The sequence below is a fragment of the Schistocerca nitens genome, chromosome 2, assembly GCF_023898315.1.
Source record: "Schistocerca nitens isolate TAMUIC-IGC-003100 chromosome 2, iqSchNite1.1, whole genome shotgun sequence".
Classification (NCBI taxonomy): Eukaryota; Metazoa; Arthropoda; class Insecta; order Orthoptera; family Acrididae; genus Schistocerca; species Schistocerca nitens.
The window spans coordinates 747,336,415-747,363,012 of NC_064615.1; the positions used below are offsets into that span (position 1 = coordinate 747,336,415).

Sequence of the window (26,598 nt, forward strand, 5' to 3'; positions counted from 1 at the left end):
TTTCCTAGTTTGAAACAAAATTTGATGTTAACACGCTGTTCTTTCTGTACACTCAACATTTTCCGACGCACAGACAAAACGTCAACTACTTAAAACAGACGCCACGGGCAGACTGAGTGCAGGAGGCAGATGAAACTCGAGCAGTAGGCGGAGCGAGAGTCACATGACAGGCCACGCGACTTTCAGCCTTATTGCATTCGTTTTATTGTTTCACCAGTACTAGTCCGGTTTTTTTCTAGCCACACATCGTAGTGTGGGCAGGAATGTTAAGCAGGTGCAGAGCAACAGTCAGAACAACTGGGAAAGCTGTGAAAATTTTGCTATAGCCAGTTGGAAAAACTGATATGTTACTGGAATATCACCAAATAAGGAAAAGATAGGTTTCTACTCGCTGTATAGATGACATGCTATAATTACTAGTTTTCAGTTACACAGAACTGGGATGGAGTAACAACTGGTCATGGCTGTTTTTCTGCATGTTGTGGTGTGTGCCAGGCACACTTGATCAGATTCGCACAAATGATCTAGTTTAACAGTACTGTTCGCTGATAAACCTGAAATGACAAAGGGCTATCAGTAATTATATTATCCAATAATTTTCTGAAAAATGCACTACGCTGTTGAAAAATTTCTTTGTTGTTGGGAAGACTTACATTTAGTTCAATGTGGAATCCAAATTAAATCAACAGTGTTTTTGTCCGGGCGTTATGTCCAGGCCAAAAGTCCAACAAAAGCAATGAATTATTTTCTGCACCTGGTAAGAAGACATTTCAGATGTAGTATTGAAAAGTGTTTTTCTTCATTTTTCAATGTTTTGCTACATTGATTACAAGATTTTTGTAACTGAACAGTCTTTTTTTAAGTTTTGGCTCTAATTTGTCTTGAGTTTCCTTAAGACAGACTCAAAGCTTAAGAAAAAACTGATACTTAACACTGGCATTGTTTTATACGAATGTGTCATATCATTCATTGACTGCACAAGTGAGTCTGCCCTTTTTTGCACTTGAAATGAATGATAATCTGCAGTTTGCACTTGGTTCTTGCATGAAATCTGACTGACTGGTTTTATACTCAGCATTTTGGGGGATAGCAAGAAACAATGAATTTGTCTGTAGTAGTACCTGTTAATGACATCTCATCTACACATAAGTAAACTCCATAATTTTGCCACTTCCTTTTCTTTATAATTCTTTGAATCTGTTTGACCAAGTTGAAGAAGCATGGAAGTCAGTAATGTTCATCTCACTTGCAATTCAGATGGCCTAGTCTAGTAGATCTCCCTCGGTAACTGTGCATAGACTGTCATAAGCGATTCTAAATCTTTCGAATAGTTTTTCCTTCACACTTTTGCAAGTTTCATTTTGGACCATATTTCGTACTGCATGTAAATCTTTCTCTCATTTATACACTTCATGTTCAGAGCTTACAGAATGAAACTGGCTTTGCTGACAACTTAATTTTAAACTTCTTTCCCTCCTTCATTTAACGAAAAAATTTACAGCCTTCCTTTGTCACTGAAAACTATAACTCTCCATGTTTTCTTTGGGATAGGAAGGTACTCCTCTGTCAGCGTCCCTGCACTCTCACTGAATGGAGCAGTTTGTACAGACTCCGACGAAATTGCCAACAGCTTGGCAGAGCATTTTGCTCTTAGTTCCGCTTCTTCCAATTACCCACTAGCCTTCCGCTCCATTAAAGAGCGGATGAAACGTCGGAACCTTTCGTTTCGCACCCTCCACCGAGAATCTTACAATGCTACATTCAGTGAGTGGGAATTTCGCAGTGCCCTAGCCGCTTGCCCTGATACCACTCCTGGGCCAGATGGCATCCACTGGCATCCACTGTCAGCTGCTGAAACACCTTTCAGTGGACTGCCAGCGACGGCTCCTCGACCTTTACAACCGCATTTGGGTCGAGGGTGAGTTTCCGTCGCAATGGCGGGAAAGTATTGTTATCCCCATTCTGAAACCTGGGAAGAACCCTTTGGAGGTGGACAGCTACCGTCCCATTAGCCTCACCAACGTTCTTTGCAAGTTGCTTGAACGGATGGTGAGCCGGCGGTTGAACTGGGTACTGGAGTCACGGGGCCTTCTGGCTCCATCTCAGTGTGGGTTCCATAAAGGCCGCTCCGCCGCCGACAATCTGGTGAGCTTGGAGTCGGCCATCCGTACTGCCTTTGCCCGCCGTCAGCACCTGGTCGCTGTCTTTTTCGAAATGCGGAAGGCGTACGATACGACATGGCGCCATCACATCCTTTCTACGCTTCATGGATGGGGTCTTCGGGGCCCTCTGCCGATCTTTATCCGCAATTTTCTGTCGTATCGTACCTTCCGCGTGCAAGTCGCAGCCTCATATAGTTCCTCCCACGTCCAGGAGAACGGTGTGCCACAGGGTTCTGTCCTCAGTGTCTGCCTGTTTTTAATCGCCATAAACGGGCTCGCTGCAGTGGTGGGAAATTCTGTCTCCGCTTCCCTGTATGCTGACGACTTCTGCCTTTACTACAGCTCTACTGGCATTGCCACTGTTGAACGTCAGCTACAGGGCGCTATCCTCAAGGCGCAGTCTTGGGCTGTAGCGCATGGTTTTCAGTTTTCGGCTGCCAAGACCTGCGTCATGCATTTCTGCCGGCGCCGACCAGTCCATCCTGAGCCGCGGCTTTATCTTGCCGACGAACTCCTTGCTGTGGTGGAGACCCACAGGTTTTTGGGTGTAGTTTTCGATGCCCGGCTGACTTGGCTGCCTCATATTCGGCAGCTTAAACAGGCGTGTTGGCGGCATCTAAATGCTCTAAGATGCTCGAGCCACACCCGCTGGGGCGCCGACCGATCTACCCTGTTACGGCTCTACCAGGCGTTAATCCAGTCCCGTCTGGATTATGGGGGCCTGGCTTATGGCTCCGCATCCCCATCTGCGTTGCGGGTGCTGGACCCAATTCTCCACAGCGGGATACGCGTTGCTACTGGTGCTTTCCGCACCAGCCCTGTGGACAGCATACTAGTGGAGGCAGGTGTCACTCCACTGCGGTTACGACGCCAACAATTACTGGCTGCTTATGCTGCCCATGTTTTTAGCTCGCCCGGGCATCCAAATTACCGTGTCCTGTTCTCGCAGTCAGCCGTCCATCTGCCAGAACATCGGCCCCGGTCGGGTTGTCCGATCGCCGTACGCGTCAAAGAACTTCTCTCCGGGCTTGGGTTTTTCCCTGTTCCACCTCCTTTCCGGGCACCTCTGCATACACCCCCGTGGTGTGTGCCTCACACTTGCCTTCGGCTCGACTTGGCACAGGGCCCGAAGGACTCAGTCCCTCCAGAGGCCTTCCGCCGCCGCTTTTATTCCATCCTGGCCACGTATCAGGGCTCTGGCATTGTTTACACTGACGGCTCGATGGTTGCTGGTTGAGTCGCTTATGCGCTAACTCTAGGGGACCATTCCGAACAACGTTCCTTGCCGGCTGGCTGCAGCGTTTACACTGCTGAACTGGTCGCCGTCTTTCGAGCCCTAGAGTATATCCGCTCCTACTCAGGTGGGTCCTTCGTTATCTGTAGCGGTTCCCTGAGCAGTTTACGAGCTCTCGACCAGTGTTTCCCTCGTTCTCGTCTGGTGATGGCTATCCAAGAGTCCCTGCATACTCTTGCCTGTTGCGGCCGCTCTGTGGTCTTTGTGTGGACCCCCGGTCATGTCGGTATCCCGGGCAATGAACATGTTGACCGCCTTGCGAAAGAGGCCACGAGTAAACCATCTCTGGATGTTGTCCTCCCAGAGACTGATTTGCGGGCAGTCCTCCGCCGAAAAGTTTTTGCACTTTGGGATGCTGAATGGTGCGATCGGATCACGCCCAATAAACTCCGTGTCATTAAGGAGTCGACGACTGTGTGGCGGTCATCCATGCGAGCCAATCGCAGGGACTCAGTCGTCCTTTGTCGGCTCCGCATTGGCCACTCCCGGCTGACACACAGTTATTTACTGCGCCGGGAGGACCCTCCTCTGTGTCACTGCGGGGCGGCTTTGACAGTGGCCCACATTTCGTTGGCCTGCCCCCTTTTAGCTGTAGTCAGGCAGACATTTGCGCTGCCTGATACGCTCCCTGCCCTTTTATCTGATGACCCTGTTATGGTTGGCTTAGTTTTACGTTTTCTTCGGGCAGGGGTTTTTTATCGTTTACTCTGAGTGTTTGTTATGTTCTTTTGTGTTGATTCTGGCCATTGGCCTACGATTTTAATCTGAGTTTTTAATGCATTTCTCGGTGGTTGGCTTTTCCTTTTTTGTTTCTATGGTCGGCCAGCCACTGTCACACTCTGTGTGATTTTAGTTTGTCTTGTCTGGTCTTTGTCTCAGTCTCTCTTGTTCTGTGTTGTCTGTGATCTATTCTATCACTCGTTTTTATTCTCTGTGGGTGTTTTTAGTATTTGGAAAAAGGGACCGATGACCATCGCAGTCTGGTCCCTTTAATCCCACAAACCAACCAAACCTAGGAAGGTACTGTGTTTTTTCCATGGATTTTTAGTAGTACAACAATCATCATTGGAACCACAATTTATGAAATCATTAGAGATGTCCTCTTTCTTCTTATGTTTGCACAATTCCTAATGAAATGTCGACATCATTCGAACTAATGTCCAAGAAATTAACTAACAACTCATATGTAAGTCTGCAGGAGAAGTAGATGATTTCAGTTGCAAACCACATTCTTCTTATTCTAACTTCATGGGGTTGAAAACTGTAATTGGATATCATGGTATTGTGAAACTCTGAAACCGGCACAAAGATAGATGTTATTAGGAAGCATATACGAATAAATTAATTCAGTTTTACCTCCATTTTTAACACTTAACGATACTGCAAAGACAACTACTAATTATTATGAATGATAAATGAGTTGCAGATATAAGCAAAAAGTAACTGTGAATAACTGTGTCTGTGAAACTATCAATGAAAACTGAATTCTCTTGAGAAATTGCTATTGTGAGCTGTGTTATTTGCTTACTGTGTTGCACATGTGCTGTCTGCTACAGTTAAAGTGAGGGGTATACATTTCTCCATCCACATGGTGACTTATTATTTTGGCAGCTTTCAACACTTTTTAAAAAGTTTATCTTAGCAGCTAAAATTTTGATATAGTGTTTCTTTTTATGTATTCTTCATGTATAAAAAGCTTCAGAAGAGGCTTTTACTAGTCATATTGGCTCATTCCCTTGTTAATACATACAACATACTAGTCAAAGATTGCTTGTCACTGCAGATGTGTCATCCATGGGTGCACAGACATGTTTAACTACACCTCTATGAATAAGAGAGTAAGAGATATATCAGTAACCAGCAGTCAATTTTACACATTATTAGGTTGGGGATTTTCTCTGCCCGGGGACTGGGTGTTTGTGTTGTCCTCATCATTTCATCGTCGTCGTCATCATTCATGACAGTGACTAGATTGGACTGTGTAAAAATTGGGAATTTGTATGGCCGCTGATGACCGCGTAGTTGAGTGCATCCCCAAAACTGATCATCATCATCATCATTTAGACATTATTAAGGTACTGGTGAGAATCCTATATGCAAGATCAGTTGCATAACACTCCCAAAATAGAATTTCCAGTTTATCGCAGTTTGAATTTTGACTAACAAACCGCAAAATGCAATCAGTGCATGGAAAGATACACAAAACAGTTTTGGTATTTTTTACAAACTAGTCTAAAGCACTGACATGCGGTTTTCATAGTATAGTTTTAGAAATACTCAATTATTATGGTCGTAGGAATGTGGTACGGAATGGTTTTATAAGCAGTTCTGGAGGAGTGTATACTCAGAGTGAGAAGAAGTTGCTGTTGGTCAGCCAAGCTCATTTTCATTATTGTTACCAAGGAGAAGTAAGTGACACATTGTAGAAAATTGGGAGTTGATTCTGTGTTCTTTCTGAAGCTAGCAAAATATGTTTTGTTTAATTTGGTATCACAAAAGATGTGGACTTCCTTTAAAAGTAATATGTGAGGAAATATGGATAAATAAAATCCACTTGATAAATTATTTGTGTGAGCGTATTGAAAAGTACTTAAAGTAAAAATTAGATACAGACCTTAAATTCTAACGTGGTGAGGTCAGAAATTTGCTTAATTTTCTGTTGTTATCCGTTAATGTCTTAATTATGGCATCATAATTTGAAACAACTCATTATAAAGAATGTAATTTATTCCAGAATGAATTTTTCACTCTGCAACAGTGTGTGCACCATTATGAAACTACCTGGCAGATGAAAACTGTGTGTCGGACTGAGACTTTTGTGAAGTTTGGAAGGTAGGAGATGAGGTACTGGTGGAAATAAAGTTTCAAGGATCAGTTGTGAGTCGTGCTTTGGGTAGCTCAGTTGCAAGAGCCCTTGCCCATGAAAGACAGAGGTCCCGAGTTTGAGTCTTGGTGTGGCACACAATTTTAATCTTGCCAGGTAGCTTTGTGCAATTTATTAATTGCTTAGTCTCATCGAATAAGGGTTTTATATTGTGTCTAGCCTCTAACATCTTGTAAGCAGGAATTTTTAAACAGCTGCTCATAGCAACAACAGCTCTACGGTAAATTTACTCACTTATGAGATTTAATGTGACCAGTCAGTCAAACTGTCAACATCTCTATCACTAGAAAGAGTAACAACCTACTCTGTATCTCAGTCAGTGTTAACATGAAACAAATAAAAGTGAACTGTGTAGATATAAAAATCATTTACAACTTAGCCACTGATCTAAAGGATCTTAGGTAGTAAAAAAATTTAAAAAATTGAATAATATCTTTAGTTTCTTCTGTTCCTTAAAAGAATGTTCTATAGGTAATCCTTTAGTGCAAAAAGTTTCAAAACTGGATGAATAAAAAAATAAAGAAAATTTAAGATGGTAGTTTTAATGCTTCAGATATGCTACATAGTCTCCCCCTGCTTGAGTACAATGCACAGAACATTCATACAAGCATATGAAATGGTCAGAAAAGTTTGTCTTTGGGATGTTGTTCTATTTGCTTCTCACATTGGCTTGAATATAAGTTTCGTTGTCAGATGACCATCCTGTGAATATCTCCATTTTGTCACTTTGTGGAAGGTTCATATTGATAATCATCTGTAATCATTTTCTTCAGAAAAGAATTGTCCGTGTTTTGCATTTCAATTAAGTTTTGGCAGATATCAACACATTATTGTTTTTCGTTCAGGTGTCAAAGTGTGTAGGACATGCTTTGCATGTAGTATTCTATTCTTAAAAACATTATGGAGAATATTTTTAACACTTGATTTAGAGATGTTGCTCCATTGCAATTTGTGTCACAACAACTGCCACACTAAAACCACATGTCCACTGCTTAACACTCCCTGCTCGCAACTGACTGATCAAATGCACATCTGTTGTTTACAGTTATTAGTTCTAGCTGCTACCATGGTTACTGCCCTGACGTCACTTATAAGCCAGGAATAAACCAGTCTAAACTCTTTGGATGGACAGTGTATACACTGATCAGATAAAATATTGTGACCACCTGCTTGATAGTGTTTTTCTACCTTTCAATGCAATACAGCAACAATTCTACATGGCATGAGTGTGACAAATCCTTGCCATGTTTCTGGAGATATGTGGCACCAGATGTCTAAGCACAGTTGTTGCAACTCGTATAAATTAGAAGCTGGTGATTTTTTTGACACTGAGCTGGTGCCCAATGGCACCTCCAGATCCAGATGTGTTCCATTGGGTTCAGATCAGGCAAATTTGGTGGCCAAGACATAAACATGTGTTCAGTATCGTGCTCCTCAAACTACTGCATCACAATCCTGGCCTTGAGATACATATGTTTATCGTGCTGGAAGTAGTAAATAGAATGGAGGAAATGCGCTGTCTTGACACATGTTAACACTGTTAATATAGGGCAGGTGGCTGTCCTGTAAACTTCAAACAACTCTCTCGACAGAGACTCATGTTGGATGATTTTATTTAATTGGGTAAGTCTGTTGAAATTCTCAGTGGTGTTTTTGTTTACAGTGTTGTATATGAACACTGAATATACAAATCTTGTGGTAATAAAGTAACTTAGATCTTCTAGTTACATTTAAAAGAGAAGAATAAAAAAAAAAAAAAACACATTTCATTCCAACCTGCAGATGGAATTACAGAGAAAGTAAAGTGTCAGATCCCAAATAGAATTTTTGAAATGGCTGAGAGAAATTCTGTAAAAGGCAGATATCTAACTCAATTGTTTTGTGTAAAATTCTCATTTCACAGAGGAACCTGTAAAGAAAGCAGACTTGTTTATCATCAACGGTAAGCAGGTTGAAATTCCAAGAGAAAAATTGTTTCTAAAAGCAGGAGCTCTTTCTCATTTATATCTCAGTTTTCCAAGAAAGCCTACTGAAAATATTACAGAAAGAAAATCTCCAGCAAAGTGTAAAAGAGATCATGTCACAGAGTATGTGATACACAGAAGCTGCGATGTCTGCCAGTATTTCTTCTGCCCAAGAAAGTGTACAAGTTGAACTTGTACTGGATGCAGTAATAATTAAAAAGCATCATTGAGATGTAACAAATTAAAAGTTTTGTGGTTACAAAATAAACAGAGAATAGCCTGTTCCAAAATAACTTACAGTAAAAGTAGCTCTTAGAAGGAAAGTGTAAAATTCTTCAGAGAATTAAAAACTATAAGACTCTACCACACACACACACACACACACACACACACACACACACACACACACACACAGACAGACAGACAGACAGACAGACAGACACACACACAGAGAGAGAGAGAGAGAGAGAGAGAGAGAGAGAGAGAGAGAGAGAGAGAGAGAGACGAGGCGAGGCGGGTTTCTACATCCAGGTGTATTCTGTTCCCAAACGCAAAGTAGGTTAGGTGAGCCGAGACACTGCTGCGTGTGGTTTTTATTTTCCTACCAATGTGACATGACCTTCCGGTAGGGAGGAGAAGCATATGTGGGCATGTTTAATTGGGAGTGTATGAGATAGCACGCTTGGCTGCCTCGCGGTTAGGCACTTGATGGAATCATTCATAAGGGATTATTAATATTCTTGTGTCAGAAACATACATGAAAATTGGGCGTACCCTGGGCTTCAAAAAATAATGGCTAATCCTGTCACATGAGAAACATACATATTCTTAGGGGATGTGAATGGTTTAGTGTAGACACCTTACTCTTTTTTCCTAAAGCACATTGTACAAAAATGCAGACACCCACAGAACAGTAATGAAATTTATAGTCATCCTGCCAATAAAATGAACACCTTTGTTTTAGAGAGAACTTAGAGTAATTATTAAAAGTAGTTTATATACCTAAATAACTGTAGAAAAAGAATTCAGCTGTTTTCTGATGAGAAAATTTAATCAGGCTTCACTTGCCTGTAATTTCACATTATGTGATCTCTGATCACCCATTGCGTCAGTTTGTACATGTTCCTGTAATTTTTGTTGATATCATATGTAAGCCACATGTTGACGTTAGTAAGACTGTTTTAGCAAAAGAACTGAGAGTTTTGGAACTGGAAAATAGAATTAAGAAAATGCTGCGTGTTCCGCGTATTGCCACAGAAACTCAAACCAATACACAACTGTCACTGAAGATTTTTGAAAGCAACTCAGCAAAGGAATGTTTGGTTTTCCATCTGGCATGTTATGTGGTTCATCAAGAGAAGAATTGCAACATGCCCTTTTAAAGTGAGAATTCATCTGATATGTCACTCTTAACTATGTCTATCAGAGATCATGGCTCGACTGCAGGAAATATATTACTCATGTAATCACTGAAAAGCATGTCCGATAATCTTATGCAGAAGAAAATGTCATATTAAAACGTGTATCAACAGTTCATAAAAGTCTAAACAATTTGGAACACATTAATGTTGAAAATTTCGCCATAGTATGTTGTGAAGATCATGTGATGGGCATTGTTACTTAGCTGATTTTCATTATATTAAATGCCGTCATTCTGCCTTTGATTACTTCTGCAGGTCCCATGGAAGCCCAAGCAAAATTTATTTATTTATTTTACTATTTTATTTATCCGCCCACAGACAATAAATATGTTATGGATGTTGCTCCCAATAGCATAATACTGCCCGACCGGGCTGCGTCCATGGCATAGTTTGTGTTCAGAGCAATAATTTGCCTGGATGGTGGCATATCTGTATGTGACCATTGACTTGGTGCATTAAGGAATGTGATTCTTCCTACCAGGCAACGCGTTTCCATTGATCCCTCGTCCATATTGATCATCCCATGGCCATTTCAGTCACAATTCATGGTCTAACTGGGTCAGCATGGGAACACTCATGGGTTGTCTCCAGAGAGGCCCCATGTTCATTAATGTGCACTGAACAGTGTGCTCCAAAACACTTGTGCCTCCACCAGAGCATTGTACTTAGTCTTCAGATTGGTCATAGATTGCTACCTATCCTGCTTTACAGAGTAGACAAGCCAGCAAGCTTCACATTCTGTGATGAGATGTGGATGTCCAACACCTTGTTACCTACTTGTTATTTCACCATCCTTCCGCCCCTTGCTATTAGATACACTCAACAGTAGCACATGAACAACAGGCCAGCATCACTATTTTTGAGATGCTTGTTCCCAGGTGCCAGACCAACAGAATAAGCAGGACTAGAAATCGCCTTAAAAAAAAAAAAGCACAAATTATTTATGTAGTACAGACATTTATGTATGTGGAAGTAAAAAGAAGGGAAAAAAACAGAGCTGTCAGAGTAAGTTTACAAGATGGACCCCACATTTCACTCAAGAGATGTTTATAATAGAAAATCAATCAATATAAATACAAATATTCATAACTAAAAGACAGCAATATGGCCAAAATGCACGTATGACTAAGAAATATTAAATATAAAATCAGTAAAAAAAATAAGGTATCACGAAAATGGAAAGAAAAGTATTAGATGAACGCCGAGAAAAATTGAAAGGCAGGCGTAACTGCACATTTAAGCAATAGTTGAAGACAAGACAAAATACTGAAAGAAAATTAAGAAGGAAAAGAGAAAGAAACTGAATTGGTGATAGTCTTGCAGGAACTGTAAAGGTAACTGACAAGGGAACATCATCAAATGGGCCTCATATTTTAAGGAGGAAAAAAAAAGCACACTTGCAAGACATCAGTTCCAGCAATTGATCTCTCACAAAAATGTAGACCATATTTCTGATAGTACCCACTAATTACTTGAAAATACAACTTGTAAATTGCTGTGTGCAACAGTTGTTAATGCTCGAATGCGAAGTACTGTACACTGGAGTGACAACCAGAGCTCTCCTATTTGTGAGAAGAGAAGGGGTAGCAGTGGTCATGTCAGCCCATTGTGTTTTGAAATCCTGGTCAAAAACACATTTTTATGCAAAAAATAGTAAGTAAAATGAGTATGTAATATGACAACCTGACCCACATATATGTTCAATTTTATTTTAACAATGTTCTCGTACTGATATTCTGTAATTATATATGTACCTAAAATCAAAATGAATAAACCTAAGCAATTGAAGGATTATTATGAAATGAAGTTAATGGTTTTTTGATTTACAATTTAATCTTGGCAGTTACATTGAAGAACAGCCCATCTTCTACAAATGCACTTCGCTTTAACAGCACTAGTTTGAAAATTCAAAGAAAATAATCCACAAAGGGATATTAATAATTAAATGTCACAATGCCACTGTTTTTATGACATGTTCATTTACACTGCATTTGTGTATTTATTGCAACATAAAAATGATCAAAGCAAGGAGATCTTTGGCACCAACTAAAGGTTAGAAGCTGTGCACTTGGGCATAATGAACAAAGCATGCTACGAATCTCAAAACGGTATTTCATAAACTTCTTATTCGCTCCACTGCACAGTACTTCACATTCAGGCATTAAGCAGCTGCAGTGGGACAGAGCGAGTGACAATTAGTGTATGTGTGTGTTTAAATGCTGTACATGCAGAATATCATAACTGCATTTAACCAGAATCATGGCCCAAATTTTCACATTGGATTAATTATTTAGGCTGACATTTTGAAGTGTTTCTTCTCTTAAAATATGAGGACAAATTTGTGAAGTTTCCTCATGAGAGATCCAGATTTGGTCTTAAATGGTGTATAATGAAAGGTGGTGCTATATTGTATTTTTGTATTTTTAGAGCAAAAATATGGCAAATATTTCTAAGAATAAATTTGAAAATTACTCACGCATAGTTGCATATCTTTTTATGCAGTAAATGATATATTGGCATCATAACAAATTAACACATTATCACATTATTATATATTATTAGTAGTACAGGCTATTGAATGTTTCCTGAACTAAACTTAACTAAGCAAAGACTTCATCTCTTTGTTTATTATTTGACCATCTCTCCTACATTATTGTTTACACATTTACCTCAGACTTAACAGTCTGGAGGAACATCATTTGTCATAATTTCCATTCCTTATGTTACGATATCTCTGTGTGGAGTGTCTTTGTTGACCATAGGTTCTCTCTCTTATTTGCTACGTATTCCCTCCCTCCTTCCAACTGTTTCCTCACTCCTCCATTCTAACTAAGTTTCTACTGGACTACTACTTTTTCCCTACTGCGAACTGATAAAGGAAATAAACTGTGGATTTGAGATCCCTGGTTAATGAAAATCATAGGCAGCCATATGCTGATTATTTTTGTCTAGTGTTTATTGTGGTCCCATAAATAGGGAAGTGCATCCTTGATGAAAAGGGAAACAGAATTAAACAAGAGGGAGAAAGACAAGAAAATCAAATGATACAATTTTTTAATGTTAATCATTTCGGAATCAGAATGATATTGAGTGCTTACAGTATTCATGCACTGCAATTAATCTGTTCCATATTCGTTACAGGTATGAACATGGACTATTGGAGGCATTAAATTTGATGGCAGACCAAAATGATCCAAACATACACCCCACGGTTCGGTATGCAGCATCAAGTATGCTGAAACTTTCTGATATTATAATTCGCCTCAGAAATCGTTTTCACCCACGGCTGACTGTGAGTTTACCTGAATAGTGTGGTCCTTTTATTAACTTCAGCACAGGCGTGTAATGTTGTTATAAATGTTAAGAAAACTGACTGGAGTTTAAAATGTAGAATTCATTTTTTGTTAAGTCACAACAAAAGGTTTGTTCTGGATTACTGTAGGCAATGCTATTATGTAATTCTTTTCAGACATTAACTTCATAACTTGTATTTGAGCCATTGTTGATCTGTTTTGGTTATGTTATTACAAAAAACTGCACTTAATCACAGTAATGTTAAAAAATGTGGCAGACTTATTGAATCTCATTTGAATGAAGAAGAATAAGAAAGAAAAGGATCTTGGTGTGTAATTAATACATGATTATCTGATTTGTTTATTAATAGCGTAGTATTTAGTTTGTTAGTCACTTTTGTTCTTTTTCTGTCTTTAATGTGCAGGAGAGTGGAACAAATCTAATTGCTGCTGTTTCTCAGACAAGAGACTGGAGTCGCAGTCCAGTCAGGTGTCTTGCATGGCACCCACACTGCACAAAACTAGCGGTTGCAGTTCGTGATGATTCAGTACATATTTACACTGCAGGTTCAAAGCATAAGCCTTTCCTCAAATATAAGAATCAAAAGAATATTTCATCTCTGGCATGGAGGTAATTTTGTGTCCATTGGCTGCTTCTTGTTCTTGTACTTGCTATTAAAACCTCTCTCTTAATTTTTAAAAACTCATGTCATCAAAGTAAAAAAAAAGTTTGTTTAAATGTTCTATATTAACAAATATTTTCTTTTACTATCCAGACTTGCTGAAAGTGTGTTAAGAAAGAGAATATTTGTTTCTACTAGACTTAAACCATTAAAACTCCCAAAAGATGATATGACTAAAATTATTGCCATAAGATGTTTCTAAGGTATTGGTACCAATTGTAATTCAGAAGTGTAGATGTCTTACATTGAGTTGTAAAATATTTTGCACTTGATGTAATATGAACTTTGATTGACTAATTTATTTTTAATTTTGTTTTCGAGCCAAGGCAAAGTTGTAAAATTGTCTAGTGTATATCTACCAGTCATCTTTATTTTTATAGATAGAATTAGTTAGTTCAGTGTGTAAGATGGAAATCAATATAGCTTGGGGAGCTTATAATAATGCCATTTTTCTGTTTCATGTGAGAAATTTTAAAGAAATGTAACTTCATATTACTACTTTACATTCACCGAGCCATACTTTCTGTCTTTGGTCCATGCTCATTTAGGTAGCACTTTGCTTCCGTTGGAGCAGTCCTTGTACTTTTCCTTCTACTTATTGCTTCTTGCTTGCTGCTGCCACAATTTTCACATAGTTTTGTGTTGACAGTCTGGAGTGTCCTGAGACACTATAGAATGTACTCTGAGAGATCTGCTTCCTGCAAGATCTCCACAGACTGAAAAGATGATTGACATTCTGCTCATCTGTTTCAGTGTTTTACATTGAAGTGCCACGGAAACTGGTATAGGCATTCGTCTTCAAATACAGAAATATGTAAATAGGCAGAATACAGTGCTGTGGTCAGCAACACCTATATAAGACAAGTGTCTGGTGCAGGTATTATATTGGTTACTGCTTCTACAATGGCAGGTTATCAAGATTTAAAGGAGTTTTTAATGTGGTGTTATAGTCAGCGCACGAGCGACGGGACGTAGCATCTTCGAGGTAGTGATGAAGTGGGGATTTTCCCACATGAACATTTGAAACATTTCACGAGTCTACCCTGAAAATCAGGAATTTGGTAAAACATCAAATCCGTAACACTGTTGCAGCTGGAGAAAGATCATGCAAGAACAGGACCAACAATGATTGAAGATAATTGTTCAACTTGGCAGAAGTGCAACCCTTCTGCATATTGTTGCAGATTTCAATGGTGGGCCATCAGCAAGTGTCAGCATGTGAATCATTCAATGAAACATTACTGATATGGGCTTTCAGAGCCAAAGGCCCTATCTTGTACCCTTCTTGATCGCATGACACAAAGCTTTATGCCTTGCCTGGTCTGTCGACACCAACATTGGACTGTTGATGACTGGAAACATTTTGCCTGGCCAGGCGAGTCTATTTTCAAATTGTACTGAGTGGATGGACGTGTACGGATATGGAGACAACCGCATGAATCTGTGGACCGTCCATGTCAGCAGGGTACTGTTCAAGCTGGTGGAGGTTCTGTAATGGTGTGGGGCGTGTGCAGTTGGAGTGATATGGGACCCATGACACATCTAGATACGACTCTGACATGTGACATGTACGTAAGCATCTTGTCTGATCACCTGCACCTATTCATGTCTATTGTGCATCCCGACGGACTTGTGGGCAATACCAGCACGACAATGCGACAGCCTACATGTCCAGAGTTGCTACAGAGTGGCTCCAGGAACACTCTTCTGAGTTTAAACACCTCCAGCACTACTTCAGACACTAGGCGAGTCCGTGACATGTTGTATTGTGGCACTTCTGGGTGCTCGCGGAGCCCTACACGATATGAGGCAATTCTGTGTAACTTAAATTCTCCATGTGGTAACTGTTGACCATACAAATCAAATCTCAAATTGTTTTTATTTCAATTTTAATTGAATGTTTCAGCTTAAAAGTACACAAGTTATTTTATTACTGGTTTTACTGATCACCAAGTAATTATCGTATTATCTTTTTCAAAAGATGGTGTTGTAAGATGCTAGCAAACTAATTTGCTTAAATACACAATCGTACATCCAGTGGACACTACTTTTACACTTTTCAGGGGACTTTAAAAAATTATTCATGTTGAAGGAAAATGCAAATTGTGGGAATTATATTTTTTAAGCAAGTGCACAGGTATTACAATTCATTAACACATTGGTAGTTCATACTTTTTAGTGAAAAATCCAAAATTATAGTGTGCTTCAGTTTCCTCTGGTGTCTTTTTTTTTATTTTTATTTTTGTCTAGTTTCCTAGTTGACACTTGTATTCAAAAGTTTTGATGTGCAAATGAAAAATTTAATCAGATGTGCAAAAGTGATTGCAAGGCCTGGACCTAAATTATGTTATGTGCTTGTATACGGCTTCAAACTGTATTGGCCTGCTGTAAGTACACTCCTGGAAATGGAAAAAAGAACACATTGACACCGGTGTGTCAGACCCACCATACTTGCTCCGGACACTGCGAGAGGGCTGTACAAGCAATGATCACACGCATGGCACAGCGGACACACCAGGAACCGCGGTGTTGGCCGTCGAATGGCGCTAGCTGCGCAGCATTTGTGCACCGCTGCCGTCAGTGTCAGCCAGTTTGCCGTGGCATATGGAGCTCCATCGCAGTCTTTAACACTGGTAGCATGCCGCGACAGCGTGGACGTGAACCGTATGTGCAGTTGACGGACTTTGAGCGAGGGCGTATAGTGGGCATGCGGGAAGCCGGGTGGACGTACCGCCGAATTGCTCAACACGTGGGGCGTGAGGTCTCCACAGTACATCGATGTTGTCGCCAATGGTCGGTGGAAGGTGCACGTGCCCGTCGACCTGGGACCGGACCGCAGCGACGCACGGATGCACGCAAAGACCGTAGGATCCTACGCAGTGCCGTAGGGGACCGCACCGCCACTTCCCAGCAAATTAGGGACACTGTTGCTCCTGGGGTATCGGCGAGGACCATTCGCAACCGTCTCCATGAAGCTGGGCTACGGTCCCGCACACCGTTAGGCCGTCTTCCGCTCACGCCCCAACATCGTGCAGCCCGCCTCCAGTGGTGTCGCGACAGGCGTGAATGGAGGGACGAATGGAGACGTGTCGTCTTCAGCGATGAGAGTCGCTTCTGCCTTGGTGCCAATGATGGTCGTATGCGTGTTTGGCGCCGTACAGGTGAGCGCCACAGTCAGGACTGCATACGACCGAGGCACACAGGGCCAACACCCGGCATCATGGTGTGGGGAGCGATCTCCTACACTGGCCGTACACCACTGGTGATCGTCGAGGGGACACTGAATAGTGCATGGTACATCCAAACCGTCATCGAACCCATCGTTATACCATTCCTAGACCGGCAAGGGAACTTGCTGTTCCAACAGGACAATGCACGTCCGCATGTATCCCGTGCCACCCAACGTGCTCTAGAAGGTGTAAGTCAACTACCCTGGCCAGCAAGATCTCCGGATCTGTCCCCCATTGAGCATGTTTGGGACTGGATGAAGCGTCGTCTCACGCGGTCTGCACGTCCAGCACGAACGCTGGTCCAACTGAGGCGCCAGGTGGAAATGGCATGGCAAGCCGTTCCACAGGACTACATCCAGCATCTCTACGATCGTCTCCATGGGAGAATAGCAGCCTGCATTGCTGCGAAAGGTGGATATACACTGTAGTAGTGCCGACATTGTGCATGCTCTGTTGCCTGTGTCTATGTGCCTGTGGTTCTGTCAGTGTGATCATGTGATGTATCTGACCCCAGGAATGTGTCAATAAAGTTTCCCCTTCCTGGGACAATGAATTCACGGTGTTCTTATATCAATTTCCAGGAGTGTATATCTGTTGTTGTTGTCTTCAGTCCTGAGACTGGTTTGATGCAGCTCTCCATGCTATTCTATCCTGTGCAAGCTTCTTCATCTCCCAGTACCTACTGCAACCTACATCCTTCTGAATCTGCTTAGTGTATTCATCTCTTGGTCTCCCTCTAGGATTTTTACCCTCCACGGTGCCCTCCAATGCTAAATTTGTGATCCCTCGATGCCTCAAAACATGTCCTACCAACCGATCCCTTTTTCTAGTCAAGTTGTGCCACAAACTTCTCTTCTCCCCAATCCTATTCAATACCTCCTCATTAGTTACGTGATCTACCCACCTTATCTTCAGCATTCTTCTGTAGCTCCACATTTTGAAAGCTTCTATTCTCTTCTTGTCCAAACTAGTTATCGTCCATGTTTCACTTCCATACATGGCTACACTCCATACAAATACTTTCAGAAACGACTTCCTGACACTTAAATCTATGACAAATCATAAAACTTGATTTATCAATGGCAAAAAATGGGTTTTTAAGAAAACTGTGAAGTACTGGAGAGCAGTCAACGATGGTTGGTGTTGATGATTATATGAGATGGCAGACCCAGTGACAGAATTACATTCTCTAAATGTCATAATGAAGTTAAATGTATGTGGATGTGTGGCAATATAATGAAATATAATTCTGTAAGACATGATAAGGAGCAGAATGTGCTTTTAAATTTTAGTTGTGTGGTTAGATCCAATCCTAACCAACACATTAGAAATCAGAATGTATCCTGAAGGAAGTGCCAAAAGTGTGTAACAATTGTGACTGTATTTAAGTTGTTTCAGCTTTGCTATTATCTCCCAGCCTAACCACTACTTCGGAAATCGCTATATATTCCCAAAAAACTGTTCTCCATTCATCACTTTGACATCTTCGTGCAAACCAAAGTTTATACAGTTATCTTTTTTTTTTTTTTACGAAATAGTATGCCAACGATTCCATATAGTTCATACTCTTTTTGCTAGAGGCACCGCAGTTGGAGCGCTAACATAGCTCCGATTTTTCAGTGACAACTTTTCTTCTGCTCGAGCTAATACTGAAGTTTTAGCCCCACCCAACGCTTCGTTTGATAATGTGACTATGAACAAGAATACACACAGTATAGTTGTTATTAGGTGTGTAGTGTTAGGAGACAAACCACTAGTGGCACAAGTTGTTCCAACGTTTGGCTTTTGCCAGAGAAGTAGGGAGAACAGAGCAGAACAATTAATTGCAGAATGTTTGTAGAAATTGCTTGAAAGCCAAATTATATCTCAATTACACCCCATCCCTCTCCAGTAAAGTTACTTCATTAAGTGTAAGTGGTGGGAAATTTATGATTATGATAATCATTCTGAGCATAGAGATCGAGGAACCAATAATACGTATTGTAAACAGTCAGAACGCATTAAATCCAGGAATATAATAGCAGGTTTATATTTTTCTTGAATCTATTACATAATAACTTGTCTGCTGAAGAGACACTAAAGTGTAAACATTTCTGATCTCTAGTTGTTGGACCTGAAAGCAACAGTTGATTACAGCAGCCTTCAGTTCCAAGAAGCAGAGCTCAGATATGTTTACAATTTGAGTGCCCATCCATTCTTAACAAACCTTGCCCTTTGATTGCTTTCCCCATTGAGGTTTCAACTGAGAGTGATACATCCATCTTCTGAGTGTAATGTGTCTCTTTTTTTCTGATTTCAACGTATTCAGCTGTCTCGTATACAATCGAATGATCACGTGTTATGTCCCCTCAACATCTGTGAGTGGTTTCTTTCCGCCAGTGCCATGCTATTTGAGAACCAGATTAACAAATTTATTTAGGCTTTCCCCAAGGTGTCATTTGAAGAACTCTGCCTCATTGTACAAATTTAGTTTGAGAATCACCAAACTTTTGATCTTGTGTAGTAGTTGTGAAGTGCACATGAAAGCTATTTAATTTGGAATTGGATGCTGCCCACAAAACAAAGCAATTAGTGGTAATTGACAATGCTGTAGTGCACAGGGAAGCCAGTCTTTGATTGAGGACTATGTATCATAAAATTTCACTGGTATAATTATTAACTTTTAAAATCATTTTTAATTTATTTCTAGAGTGTCAGCGATAAGTTAGTGGAATGTGAGTGAGTTGACATTTTGATTTTTCTTGTGTGATATAATTGAGCTCTGATTTGATTTTATAGACCCTTATCTGCATCGGAACTTGCTGTCGGATGTGAAGCTGGTGTTTATGTCTGGCACATAGACCCTAATTCTGTTGTTACAAGGTTATCTGCAAATTGTGCTACCTTTCTAGAAAGACCAAACCATTCGCCTATTACTAGTGTTGCCTGGAGCCCACAGGTGAGAAAAAGTAATTTGAGAGGTTAACATCATATATCCTTTCCTGTTGTAGTTTGTTCATTTGCCAAAACTGTTTTTGTGCTAACATAACATGTAGTCTCCCCCCTTTCCATGAACCACAGACCTTGCCGAGATGGAATGACTTCCCTGCTTTGGTGATACATTTAGCCATACTGTAGATGCAACCACAATGGAGAGATATCTATGAAAAGGCTAGACAAACCAGGTTTCTGAGGGGGATCCTTCGTAGTAGTTGAAAAGGACAACAGTCTGGATGATTGAGTTATCTGGCCCTGTTATATTGCTGTGCTGGTTCTGCAAACAGTTGAAAGCAAGGGAAAACTACAACCATTATTTTTCCTGAGTACTTGCAAATCTACTGCATGGTTAAATACCACATCTGTGTATAATAGTCCCCCATTCAGATCTCTGGGAGGATGTCATCACCAGAAAAAAAGAACACTGGCATTCTATTGGAGTGTGGAATGTTAGAGAATTTAAAAAGGGAAATGGGTAGGTTGAAGGTAGATATATTGAGAATTAGTGAAGTTCAGTGTCAGGATGAACAGGATTTAGGTGAACACTGTCGCTAAGGAAGTGTTTTAAGAGACCAAAACAGCTAAGATTATCAGTTTCCTATTCACTCACAGTACAGATGCAGCGCACGCTAATATGTCTGCGAATAGAATAAATTCTGTGTGCATGTGTGAAAAAGAGTTCTAAATGTTTGCGTAGCGTGTATCTGAGGCGGAGCATGAGAACAAGTCCAGTATTACCTAGTAGGGTATGGGAAACTGCATGGAAACCAAATCCAGACTGATCGGCACACTGACCCTCTTTGTTAGTCCATTGGGCAGATTTGATCTGGGCCCGTCATATCTCTCCTTCCCAGAAGCAGTCACATTAACATGCTTGGTTACATGGGCATTTGTCAGTTGAGTATGGGTTACTGAATACAAAATCAGATAGGGGTAATGCAGGAATAGGTCTAATAATGAATAAGGAAGTAGGAAAGCATGTAAGCTGCTATGAATAGCATAGTGAATGCATTATCTTAACCAAGATAGATATGAAGCCAATACCTACAATAGTAATATAAGTTTATATGCCGACTACAAGTGTGTGCTGAAAATAATGTCTCGGAACGTTTTTTGTGTGAAAACTCTTATGTTTAAATAAAACAAATATTATTAACGTTCTACATCTTTATTCATCATGTATACATATTTGCAGCCTCTTCTGCTAGAGGGCTCTGATTTGTAGTGCGTAATGTGGCAGCGTGCAACGTAACTAGAAAGGGGACCAAAAAATTCACACAGTCTTTGATAGTTAACATCTTTAGAACAAAATGACATATCATTGCAATTTTACACTGTAGTATAGTCCACAGTGTTCTCAACAGATCTTGGTGTGCACTTTCCAGTAAATAACAGTGCAGCAACAAATGTTGTAAGATTGTCATTTGAGCAGTGTGAGGCCGTACTGGAAGTACGATAACTTGATGGAGATCCACAGCAATGGTGTAATGTGTACAGAACTCAGCCACCAACACATACAACAATTTATCATATCCAGGCCAAATTTGAAGTCAACGATACTGTTCAGGATGTGCGTAAGGAGAGGTCCGGCCAACCAAAAACATCAACAAATCCAGCCTCCAGCACAGCTTTGTTGCAACATTTTATTAGGTCACCTCAAAAATCTGTGAATCAGGGTGCACGTGAAAGTGAGGTGAGCCAATCAAGCTTACGAAAACTGCTTAGTGGAAAGTGTACATTCCAAGATTGGTGGACACTATGAATGAGGACGACCCTGATCAAAGGATGGAGCTAGTGGTTTGAAGGCATGCTCCGCAAGGATAAACAGTTTGCAGACATGGTTATCTGGTCTGACGAAGAGCAGTTCGAGCTGAATGGTACTGTAACCCACCACAACTGCATGTACTGGGCTCCTGAAAATCTTCACATTCTCGTGGATAAACGTGTTAATCTACTGGGTGTTAATGTGTGATGTGGTCTGTCATTGTGCAGTTTGACTGACCCTTTCTTCTCTGAAGGTGCCGTAACTGGTGAGGTGTGTTTTCATTTGCTGCAAACATTGATTTTTCCTGCCATCTGAAAGGTGTTTGAAATTGGAAGATTCTACCTACAACAGGATGACACTCCACCTCAATACTACAAAGATGTCAGAGCCTACTTGAATGAAATTCTACCTGGAGTATGAACAGGTTGAAGAGGAGCTGTTGAGTACCCACCACAGTCTCCAGAACTTACACCTCTTGGCTTCTACCTGTGGGGGACCATGAAAAATGAAGTCTATCACCAGAAGCCAGCTACACTGAACAAGCTACGAGAAACCATCAAGGCATCCTGTGTGGCTATCACACTAGCAACACTGACAACCATAGTTGGTCACTAATACTATGGCATCGACATTGTTTGGCTGCTAATGGGGGTCACTTTGAACACACAAAATAACTTCCCTCCTCCCTGCCCCCCTTGTGAGAATTGTAACATATGCCATTTTGTTGCATTAATATTAACTATCAAGTAGTATCTACATTTTTTCGGACACACCTGTATGTCGATGCGTGAGAACTGGAATCGAGTTTTGAATTCGAAGAGTTTGTCCACACATGGAGTGCCCTGTCCTTCAGTATGAGACTGCAAGACTACATGCAAGTGCTGCGACATCTACAATAATCTGACGTCATGTGCTCTTATGTAAGAAATGAAACACCTATGGCCATCCTTTTGATGTCATTTATTGTATGGCTACCAGTTTCAGTGCTTCAGTGCACCACCTTCTTGCGTTAGGTGATGGAAAGAGGGTTAACACCATCCATATATAAGATATATCAGAGGCCAACATCTACAAATGGTTTTTGCAGGTTACCTGTAACCATAATGTTCTCTCTCTAACCATCAGTCATCAACTCAGAGACAAAATTTTGGTTACAGGTTATCTGTGAAAACCAGTTATAAAGATGCTGCCCTTTGATAAATCATATATACAGATGCTGTTAACCCTCGGCATCAGCTAAGGCCTGGATATGGTGCACTGAAGCACTGAAACTGTTAGCCCCACAATAAATGACATCAAAAGGATGGCTGTTTTTTTGTGTAAGTGAACAGCTGAAGTCCCTCTGATCTTCAATCACAAATATGGACTTACAAATACAGAATGTTTTCTGTGTCATCAGTGATCCTCCATTGAGTCCCAACTTTACCTCATCCAATTTTCATCTGCTTCAAAAACTTAAGAACACATTCGAGGACTTCACTTGATAGTGATGAAATGCTATAAGCTGAGGTGAGGTTGTGGCTCCATCAACAATATCAAACATTCTACTGTGGTAGTACAAAGAAAATGATTTCTTGTAGGACTTGCTGTGTTGAGAAATAAATAAGTAGATAGAGAAAATATAGATGTAGAATGCTAATAATGTTTCCTTTATTTTAAATGCTTTGAGTTTTCACATAAAAAGTTTGGAGGCATTACCTTTCAGCATGCCCACATAGCTCCACAAATGTTGAAAAAAAAAAAAAAAAGATAAAAGAATTTATTCAGATAGTTAAGGAAGATAAAATTTTTTATAGTGATGGGTGACTGGAATTCAATAATAGGGAAAGGAAGGGAAGGAAGAATTGTAGATTAGTGTAGACTGAGAGTAAGGAATGAACAAGGAACCTACCTGACAGAATTTTGCACAGAGCATAAGTTAATCTTTGCTAACACTTAGTGTAAGAGTCATGAAATAAGGTTGTAAACATGGAAGAGACTCTGTAAAGTGACAGATCGGTTATATAATAATGAGGCAGAGATTTAAAAACCACATTTTAATCTGGAAGACTACTCTAGTTATAGATATGGACCCTTACTATAATTTTTTTGTTTTGAACCGCAGATCAAAACTGAAAAAATAGCAAAAAGATAGGAAATTAAGGAGATTTGTCCTGGATAAACTGAAAGAACGAGAGGTTGTTGAAAGTTTCAGAGAAGCATTCGGCAATGTTACACTGAAATAGTGGAAAGGAATGCAGTTGAAGATGATTAAGTAGCTTTGAGAGTTAAAATAGTGAAGGCAGTAGAGAATCAAGTAGGTAAAAAGACAAAGCCTAGTAGGAATCAGCAGATATCACAGAAGATATTGAAGTTAATTGATTAAAGGAGAAAATATAAAAATCCAGCAAATGAAGCAGGCAGAAGAGAATACAGGCATTTCAAGAATAAGATTGACACAATGTGCAGGAATGCCTGCAAGACATGTGAAAGGCTACGGCTTGTACAATAGGGGAAATATAGATGCAGCATTTAGGAAAATTTGAGAGTTTGGGAGAAAAGAGGAACAGCTGTATGTATATCAGGAGCTCAGATGGAAAACCAGTACAAGGTAAAGAAGTATAGTTGAGAGGTGGGAGGAATACATAGAGCAGCTATACAAGGGAAATGAGTGTGAAGGAAATATTATACAAAGAGAAAAAGACGTGGATGAAGATGAGATGGGAGATATTATATGGCGAGAAGAATTTTACAGAGCAATGAAAGGCCTAATTCGAAACAAGGCCCATGGAGTAGATGACATTCCCTCAGAACTATTGATATGCTTGGGAGAGCCAGCCATTGAAAAAATTGTTGTACTTGGTATGAAGATATCTGAGACAGGCAAAATACCTTCAGTCTTCAAGAAGAATGTAGTAAGTACATGTCGAAAGAAAGTAGGTGCTGAGATGTGTGAATATTGCCAGACTATCAGCTGAATGAGTCATGGCTGCAAAAATTATTCACAGAAGAATGGAAAAACTAGTAGAAGTGTACCTCAGGGAAGAGCATTTTGGTTTCTGGGTAAATATACGAACACGCGAGGCAATACGGACCCCATGACTTACCCTACAAAATACGTTAAAGAAAGCAAACCTATATTTATAGCATTTGTAGATTTAGAAAAAGCTGCTTACAGTGTTTGCTAAAACCCTCTCATCAAAATTCTGAAGATGGCTGGGATAAAACACAGGAAAAGAAAGGTTATTTATACCTTGAACTGAAACCAGATGGCAGTTATAAGAGTTGAAGAGCATGAAAGGAAAGTAGCAGTTAAGAAGGAAGTGAGACGGGTTGTATCCTATCACCAGTGTTATTCAGTCTGTATATTGAGCAAGCAATAAATGAAAGCAGAGGGAAAAAATTGAAATAAATCAAAATACAGCAAGAAGAAATATAAACTTTCACATTTGCTAAAAGTAGTTGATGAGTTTTGTTATTTGAGCAGCAAAATACCTCATGAGGTATAATTACGGGAACATGAACGATAAGCAGCTCACACAAAAAGAGAATAGAAGCTTTCGAAATGTGATGCTGCAGAAGAATGCTGAGGATTAGATGGGTAGATTGTATAACTGAAGATGAGGAACTGAATAGAACTGGGAAAAAATGAAATTTGAGGCACAACCTGACCAAGAAAAAATATCAGCTGATAAGAAACAATCTGAGACATCAAGGAATCGCCAGTTTAGTATTGGAGGGAAGTGTATATGTGGTGGGGGAAGTGTAGAGGGAGATCAGGAGATGAATAAAGTAAGCAGGTTCAAATGCATGTAGGTTGAAGTAGTTATTCAGAGATGAGGCGGCTTGCACAAGATAGAACAGTGTGAAGAGCTGTATTATACCAGTCATCATACTGAAGATAACTGCAAAAAAAAGGGGGGGGGGGGGGTGAGAGAGAGAGAGAGAGAGAGAGAGAGAGAGAGAGAGAGAGAGTAGCATCATGTTACTAACCTTCATTTATGAATGCTTTTAAGACACACAAATTTCTGTGAAATAGCGGTATAGGATACCATTTTCAGAATCCACTTTTAGTGCATTTTATGAAAAATTGAGATTGTACTTCTTGCAAATAATTCACATTTTCCTAAAATATTTTTTTAAAAAAAATAGGCTGAGCAAAAACCTATTGTTCACCATTTTGAACCTAGGCAAGTACTTTTTCTTTTATTTGTATTCTTTTTCTGAATCATCATCGTAATGTAATTATTTGTAGTTTGTTCTCTTGTGTTCTGTAGATAACAAATAGCATAAATAACCTATAAGCAAAAATAACATGAATGTTAATGAAAAATAAGTTTATTGTGTGTGAAGAATTACATGAGTTAATGCTATATCATATGTTACTCCGAGGTAAGCAAAATTGAAAACAGTCTTTAACAAGGCCACCTGCATACATACTGAGAAAACCAGTCATTGAAGCAGTCTTGGACTTGAAAATGATTTCAGTCCATTTTATGGACAACCTCACAGTACAGCAACTGGAACTTAGCCTGAAATAAAGATTCAAAATAATTGCCTATTTATGGATAATCAGGAATACACTTTTGCAACAAGGATTGCAACACCCAGGACATTAAAAGCCACCATGTGTGTCCACATCTGTTGCAACAACTCAGTGCAGGCCATTAAACACTGTGGGTGGAGCAGAAAGATGAACATAATGTGGCCGAAACACAATGCTCCGTCATAGTTTCATTTGTGCTGTTGTGCTTTTTGTTCTTCTTCTTCTTCCAATTCACATTTTTTTCTTTTAAATTAATTAAGGATTCCTAATTGTTGAATTGTGACTTCTTATGTGATTGATTGCCAAGATTTCCAGTGCAGAATATGGTGAAAACTGCTGTATAGGTAGATCTTAAGCCCTCTACTTAATACAATTTCTGTATCATTCTTTTACATTGTTAA

The 26,598-nt window shown here is 40.0% G+C and overlaps 1 protein-coding gene across 4 annotated transcripts in view; it reads left to right on the forward strand.

The window, feature by feature from the left end:
• The window catches only part of LOC126234603 (aladin-like), an 80,736-nt gene that overhangs the window by 13,263 nt on the left and 40,875 nt on the right, over nt 1–26,598 (forward strand). For 3 of the 4 annotated variants that reach the window (XM_049943327.1, XM_049943323.1, XM_049943325.1), the window contains exons 3-5: nt 12,867–13,017; nt 13,444–13,649; nt 19,710–19,869. In XM_049943327.1, the coding sequence (XP_049799284.1) occupies nt 12,901–13,017; nt 13,444–13,649; nt 19,710–19,869 (483 nt within the window). In that variant the 5' untranslated portion in view covers nt 12,867–12,900. The remainder of the gene's footprint in view (nt 1–12,866; nt 13,018–13,443; nt 13,650–19,709; nt 19,870–26,598) is intronic. The other variant, XM_049943324.1, reaches the window with a different exon arrangement.